The sequence below is a fragment of the Seriola dumerili genome, unplaced genomic scaffold (assembly GCF_002260705.1).
Source record: "Seriola dumerili isolate Sdu_G_001 unplaced genomic scaffold, Sdu_1.0 BDQW01000056.1, whole genome shotgun sequence".
NCBI lineage: Eukaryota > Metazoa > Chordata > Actinopteri > Carangiformes > Carangidae > Seriola > Seriola dumerili.
The window spans coordinates 6,316,717-6,324,520 of NW_019174311.1; the positions used below are offsets into that span (position 1 = coordinate 6,316,717).

The 7,804-nt window shown below is 43.1% G+C and overlaps 1 protein-coding gene across 1 annotated transcript; it reads right to left on the bottom strand.

The window, feature by feature from the left end:
• Positions 1-3,681: 3,681 nt before the first annotated feature.
• On the bottom strand, positions 3,682-7,161 carry wnt1 (Wnt family member 1). Its single transcript, XM_022741578.1, has 4 exons — positions 7,061-7,161; positions 4,758-5,011; positions 4,302-4,567; positions 3,682-4,173 (listed from the first exon to the last, which is right to left on the bottom strand). The coding sequence occupies exons 1-4, from the start codon at positions 7,159-7,161 to the stop codon at positions 3,682-3,684; spliced, it is 1,113 nt and encodes a 370-aa protein (XP_022597299.1).
• Between the last annotated feature and the right edge of the window lie 643 nt (positions 7,162-7,804).

Sequence of the window (7,804 nt, forward strand, 5' to 3'; positions counted from 1 at the left end):
TGCTGCTCTCCTTCCTTTTCTCCCTCCTCACACCCTCACCCTCTCACCTCCAGCCTGCGCTTCTCCGCTGGCCTTCCATAGACAGTGACTTTTGTGTAGTGAAGCTGTTGTTTTTGTTTGTGCCCTTCTTACCATGGCTGCCTGCTCGCCGCCTGGCAGCCCCGTGTGTCAAAGGTGGCTGCAGCAGAACAGACTGTGGGAACAGCCGGTTAGCCTCCCCTGGTCCCCTGCTCCCCAACCAGAGGGGCAGCCATCAATCCAGCACTCCCCCTGCCCCTGCACACACACTGAAGCACAAACACACAAATGCCCAACCAAACACACACTCACACAAAAAGCCTACAACGCTCACACCGTCTCCCAATAATCCTCGGAAGCAATTTCATCTCGACTCGGGTGGCGGCCCATTGTCGCCAGCCCCTTCAATCTTTCCTTATTAACTCTCGCTTTGTCCCGCATCCGAGCTTCTGGACTCATCTCTCCTACATTCCGATCGGTGCTGCTCCCAGCACTCCCAGGCAACCTCCATTCGCTAATCCCACTGCCTCCCCCACCAGTCACCCCACCCCAAGGAACTCTTACTGCTTTTTTTTTCCAACCTGCCGATCACCTACTTACAGAGTAAGGTAGGGGCATTAACTCCATGGGTTTTCTGAAGGCAGAGTGTGAAGGCGGGGTGGGTGAAGGAGGAGGCGGCCACAAAGTGACTCCAGCCCAGACAATTAGAACAATGAGCTGGGCCTGTAGGGGGCTAACTCGCTGCGTCACGCCTGGACGGTGGGGTATTTTGTCAGTTTAATGAATTGTCCGTCAGGCCAGGGCCACATCGCAGGCTGCGCAGGGAGAGGCCAGCAGGGACCCAGACACTAAGTCGGTATTTATTACACTGCCTTTGTCACTAATTGAGCTAATTATCACTGACTCCTCAGCACTCCCACAGGCAGCACCCCCTCCACTCACTCTCTCTACCAACTCTCCCACCTCACTCTCACGCTTGGGATTTGAACCCTGCCTTCCCTCGTCTTTTTCTCTTTCTCTTTCTTTTGTTTCTTTCTGTGTATCCATATTTTGCCCATCATTTCTGCTTTCTCTGTCCCTACTCCTGACTTTTCTCTCTATTTGTCACATTATACTGCAAGCTATATCATGTTTTAGAGTGTGTTCACCCATATTCTTCTGTGATAAGAGACAGAATATCCGTTTTGTAGAGATGTATTATTCTGTGATCAGTATAAATTTTCTACCTCTCATCTTTCTGCTTTCATAGGCCATCCACCTTTATCAGCCCTCCTAATTTACAGCATTTTAGCTCAATTTTCTCTAATTTGTTCTTTGTATTCTCTTAATCCCCCTAAGTCTAGAGAATTAAACTCCCAACTTTCTTCGAGATGCTGACCAATCACTGCCCAATTAATTACTTAACTTCTTGCTCTAACTTTTTGTCACAGGAAAAGCAGCCCCTTGTCATCTTGCATGTTCACTCTGTAAGATCTTGACTGCAATTCAGAAAATTTCTCATCCTTGTCCCTGTCTCCCTGTCTGCCCTTATAGCTACAACTTTGTTACTCTGTTATTGGGACCTTTGGATTTTTGAGTGTGTGTTGGTGGCCTTACTGTGTCTCCACTGTGGTCTGTCTGGATGACCCTGGCTGCTCCTGTGCTGTGGTGGGCTGAAGAGAAAGTGCAAGGCTTTCCAAACTCCCGTGGTTAGTCAGGTTGCCAGGGGTTGGGGGAGACTCTAAGTTTTCATTATTTTTCATATTATTTCTTTATTTCTTTCCGACATTAAACAAATGAAGCAAAACATTCAATACAGTAAAATCCTGTATAAAATAAGGTATGTGGCTGGATAAGCTGGGGCCGTCTCTGTGGTTGGGAGCACCGATGCAAGGATGTTTTGTGAGCTGAGGAAAGAGGCTGCTTTGGTGATGGTAATAGGATTAAGCAAAGGACACCCAGGGACAGGCTTATATGTTCACTTGGTTGGTTGTCAAAACTATCTCAAACACAGAAACCACAACAGGCATAATAGCATCTTTTGATACATTCAGGAGGGCAACTTAATTGAAAATATAGACTTTATTGTTCTATCATACAATACAAAACCAACTGGAACCTAAATCTTTTGATTAAAATCTAAAAACGTCTTCTCTTACATCTCTCTATAACAGTATAAAAAATCCCAAGAAATAAATATTTCGTATTTACAGTAATAAAAAAAGGTAAATATTCAGTGCATGACCAAACACAAGTGTTTTTACAGGAAACAAGCAAAGAAGTGATAATGTTCTGTTTCTAGTGAGAGTCGGTTTTGTGTCAGCTACTACACCAAAATAGAAAAAGGCATAAGATCAAAGCATCTCCTGACTTGACACTAATGATAGCATATTCTCCAGCCACTGACATGTGCATAAATCATTCAGCAAACTTACAAGAGATGTCATTATAAATATATTCATATACTTTAATATTTACAGTATTTTGGTTCTCTTAGCTGATATACAGTATAATTTCTTCTGCAGAGGCTCCTTCAAAATAAAATGTTTCATCTGAGACTTAGCTTCTTTTTACAGCCTTGCCTGACATTTACCTATTTTAAACCTGGACCACTTTAATGCTCCACTCATTTCTTAACAAAGAATTTAGTGTCTTTTTGTTACATCCATCTACCTCTAAGAATGGTATTCGTTTTCATTGTGAGAGCATGGTGGGATTCTGCAGGTCACATTTAATTCTTTTTTTTAATATTGACCCCTCATATTTGCCAAACTACATATAGTCATGCCACAATATTCAGTGTATTGATAATACATTCAAATTACTTTGCCTCAGTAAAATTTGTTCAGTCAGTTTCTATTTTCCTTGGCGAGCACTGGTCCCAGTCATGTAACATCAGGACCATCCTGCGGTAAGTCAGAGTGGCAAATCAGAGTTGAGGTGTATTCAACTCCAGAAAAATCTAAATAAAAAGGGCAAATGCGGTGAGGAAAATATAAGTGGCTGGGCTGCATCCAGGGCCTAAGTACACAAGTTGGGAACAGACAGCCCTTCCCCGCAGATAAACTTCACACAGTTTCATGTGAAAGAAGCCAAACTTCAGCAAAAGAAAACAAAGCAGAGATTTTTTTAAAATAACTTCCCTCTTGTCGGAGGTCTTCACCAGTTTATGAGAGAACATGCTTGTGGCTCTCTGGCCACAGAAACATCTGTGAAACATTGTGTCCACTTTCTGCCCTCAATGGGGGAGAAGAGGTTTCTAGTAGTACCTGGTTACAGCAACCAATTCTCCACATCATTTTGTCCCCTTACTTCTATTTCTGTTTCTCCACAGTGTAAACACTTGAGGGATGTGGATGATTTCCATTCTACATGGATGGTTGTAGTGTTTAAATACCCACATAATACTGTTAAGCATCAAGGCAAGGAGCAAGCACATATACTCCTTCTAAGACCTGTATTTATGCTTTTCTCCATCTCCCACTGTGAAAAACACTGATTGAATTTTTGTGCCACAGTGTTCCCTGTATCAGTTTACCCGCCTTGAAGCATCTCTAGCTTCTACCTAACATCTCAAACCACCTGCCTGCTAGTCGCTTTCTCAGCCAACTACCTGTTTTGCTAAGAAGTTCTTCTTTTCCTTTTTATATATGCCTAAATATTCACTTAGTTTTCCACCTGTGATCATAGACACTGGTGTAACGTTCGTGTACTGGTGCAGTTCAAGCAGCTGACATGGCAGCACCAGTGGAAGGTGCAGTGGCAACGTTCAGTCACAGTCTCAGTCCGGGTCTTAAACCCACGTCCACAGCATAGTAGCTCACATCCATCGAGGCCTGGAGAGGAGCTGTTGCATGTTCTCCCAGAGGTTCCCAAAGTGCCAGTTTTGCCATTATAGGAGCAGAAGTTTGGTGATTTCTCGAAATAGACCAAGTCCATGGCAGAGGGGGGTTTGTGAGCCGGGTTTTCAGGTTCCAGATGGCGGGGGTCAGCTCGGTGAGAGGCACGGTTGCTTCCCTTGTTGGCATAAACAACTCTGGATGCTCCGTCAAACCGGTCCTTAAGAAAGTCTCCTACTGTGCGGAAGCTGGGCAAGCGCATCCAACAAGTACGTACAGTGCAGGAGCCTGACATGCCATGGCACTTACACTCCTGACGCATCTCTGATGACACAGTCTGCATGGAGGAAGACAAAATGCTACTGATGAAATCTTACACGATGCCAAAATCACAAATGCATTTGTAGCATTTGGGGATTATGACAAAAAGGACAACTATGGCGTGTTTGAGTATTAAATCCTTACCATTCTGCCGGCTTCGTTATTGTGTAGGTTGGTAAGGTAGCGCAGATCTCTGCCCCTCTCGCTGGAGTCCACAAACTCCTGGCTGAACACCCGGCCAAAGTCTACATTGTCGCTGCAGCCCCCCCAGTGCCAGTCTGGCCCTCCAGGACCTCGGCGGCGGTAATCGCATGTGCACGACTCAATAGCCCCTTCTGAGCATGAGCGAGCCACAGCATGGGTCACCCCTGCGCTGGTAATGGCAAATACAAATGCTGTCTCTCGGCAACCTGAAGAAACAACATCAAGACTTCCCATCAGAACTTGATCCAGCCTTTTGGACTTGCATTTGCCAATTTCTTGCCCAAAATTGAAAAACTATTTAGAGACAAAGCCATTTAAATGTGTACAAGAGATTCCATTACATCCTGCTCAAAATTGTCCAAATATTGCCTGATGAGAAAGACAAGAGAAGCTCACCACGATTGACAATTTTGCCAAAAATTGCTGGGCTGTGGGTGGTCGGACAGTTCCAGCGGCGGTTGCGGAACTGCCACTTGCACTCCTTTATGGCAGTGTGCAGCCCAGCGGCAATGGCATGCAAGATGCCAGGATTCTGCCGAATCAGCCGGCGCTGGCGACGACTCAGTAGGGCCAGGCTTGGGTCCAGGACCAACTGCACGTTCTTGGAATTGGTGAGGAGGTTGGATGAGGAGGCCACATTGACAATACCCCTGGCACGACACAAGGACAAGGGAAGTCAGAGTGAATGAGCTGGCAGTTTATGCATGTAGCTCTTTCTGTGACCCTCTAAACTCTCAAACTGATGTGTCTTGGCATCTCATGAGTGTTGTGCCTTTAAAATTACCGCTCTTGTTATGTACTACAATAACAAACCGTGACGCATGCTGTTCCAAGACCGTGAGGAGACAGTAAGTCTCTGAGTCAAAATGCAGGTTTCTGGTTTGGCAAATAACGTGAAACTGTGGTACTTTCACCTCTGGGTGTGTTAAAAATCATTTGGCCCTGATTTGGCGAGAATTACCTTTCAATTTAATTATCTGAATATTTATATTCAATTATTGAAATATTCTGTTCAAATATTCGTCAAGATAAAAAATATATATACGGTGCACTGTATGATATTCACAGGTTTGCATCTGTATTGTCCTATGAAACATCACTTCTCTTTTTTTCTTCTTCAGTTGTCCGTCTGTGTGATCAACAGACAACAGACAAAAGCTGAAGAGAAGTGAGCTGTAGTTTTCTAAACATTTGCGTGGCCTTGTGGTTAGACAGACCATGAATCTCATCTCCAAATTTGTCCATTCTCTCAAAATGTCCCAAGTCACTAAACAGTAAGCCTTTATATAAAAGCATTGCATGATGTAAATGAAAACTCTTCTCTGTCTAAAATGTGAAAAATATTCTGGCCATAGGCTACTTCATGCCATGAGGAAAAAAATACTGATAACCATACTTTTTAATTCTAGTAATAACCCAGTTTACGTTCCCTCTGCCAAATAATACCAGGAAATATTCTTGTGTTATAGTTCTTAAGCAGCACCTGTGCTCCTTTAGTTTAATACAAATGTTGGATCACTGAACAGGGCTTAAATGCACTCTTTTTTTGTGATCAGCTTTCAGAACCTTTCTAGTGTTTCAGTACTTCACAGGCTCGAGGCTATAATTTCCCCACTTTATCTGCTGGCAATTTGTGTGAGATTTCTGTGTCAACATTTTTGGATTCATGTGTAGTGTATTGGCTGTGTCTCCTGTTAAGCATTATTATCCGTAAAAGCGGGCGAGTCTTGGCCTATTAGAGGGCTGACCCAGACAGTTGTGTGGCGAGTTCCTTGGGCCATTAATAATAATGTCGTCTTTTGGATGTTTTCTTCATTCCTAAACTCAGCCGTGTCTTTTTTTTTTTTCTAGTTGTTTTCCTGGATTTCAGCTGACATTTTAAATATTTGAAAACGCACGGACCCATGTGCGCAAATACTGTCCATGTGATGACACCGCAAAAAACGACAAAAAACTTTCGTGAAATCATTGCCTCAACAAACCCAACCCACAGTTTATAGATTTTTAAACAAGCAAGACAATAATCCCACTGACGCAAAACTACACAGATCCAATTTGAGTTTTGTTTTCTAAAACAAAATATTGTGCAATTGGCTCTTTTAGTTTCAGGTCGCTGTATAGACAGAGGAATGTACAGTATTAGATCAACACGACCATGGATAAAAGCTCGTGTGGGATTCCTTTCAGCTATGACATAAATCCATATTTAATTTATCCCACATTGCACTGAAAAATGTTGTCTGTTGTTCAAACCACATTGCGCAAATGACAGGGAAGCAGGGAGAGGGAGTCAATTAAATCTACCGCAAATAAAAGGTAAAACTGTAATTATTACAAATGTAATTCGTTTATTGTTAAATAGATAGTCTGCTGTAGCTAATTTCATTCAAAGGACATTAAATAAAAAAAAGTTAAATAGTTTATAGTTGAGCTCACGTGGAGTAATTTGGAAACGACAGCTAAAAAAAAAAAAATCCCACAAGCTTTAATATCATGCGGTTGCTCTTTTTTTTCTGAACAGAAGTTGTGAACGGTGCCAAAACTAACACATTATTTCGAGCACGCATGCATGGACTGCGGTAGCCCAATAAAACGCTGTGTTCATGCGGTAGTGGATGGCGTAAAACTGGAGTTTTCAATAGCAGGATGCTGATAAATGAAATGAATGCATCATCACAGAGAGCATCTGGTGAACTCACCACCACCGGCCGCTGTTGTTGACGGCCCCTGTGCCTGAGAGCGAAGACACCAGCAGGATGCAAGCGGCTTTCACCCCTAACAGCAGCGCCAGACTCCTCATCGTGTCTTCGGGTCAAACGTGAGGAGGAAAATGTCAAATTTCAAATTTCAACCTTGTTTTTGTCCAAACAAAGTTATAGTCTCAGTTCTAAATATGTTCAACAATTATTCATCTGCAGCAACACTCCAGTACAGATATGCAAATAGTATTTGAAAAAAATTACAAAAAAGCCTAAAATAGCCTAAAAAACAATAAGAAATAGACAGTCTGGCAGTACACGTCATCCTACATTGCGTTGGCTTGGTTAATATTTTTTCAAATTTTATTTTTTGGTGAATTATCTTAGGTTGAATTCTGATTAAAATGAGCACGCTGCAAGGTGGATATACTCACCAGGCCACAGTCCAGTGAGAGGGCTTGAAAGGTGAGAGAAGCAGGCAGCCCTTAATTGACTTAAATGGATCTTGAGTGGAGACAGGTTGCTAAATGATGTGAAGTGTCCAGGCAGGATGCTACTGCTGCTGCAGTCCTCTTCACTCTGTCTCTCTCAGTGATGCTCTGCACGGCGCATTGAACGCGTGGGACAGTCCCGAAGACTTGATCCCCTCGGTGACTGATAGGCAACACATTCTTCTCTTATTGAGCGCTACGAGGGGAATAAAAAAGGGATTTGCTGCTCTCATCTCCCTCTGTTTTTTTCGGA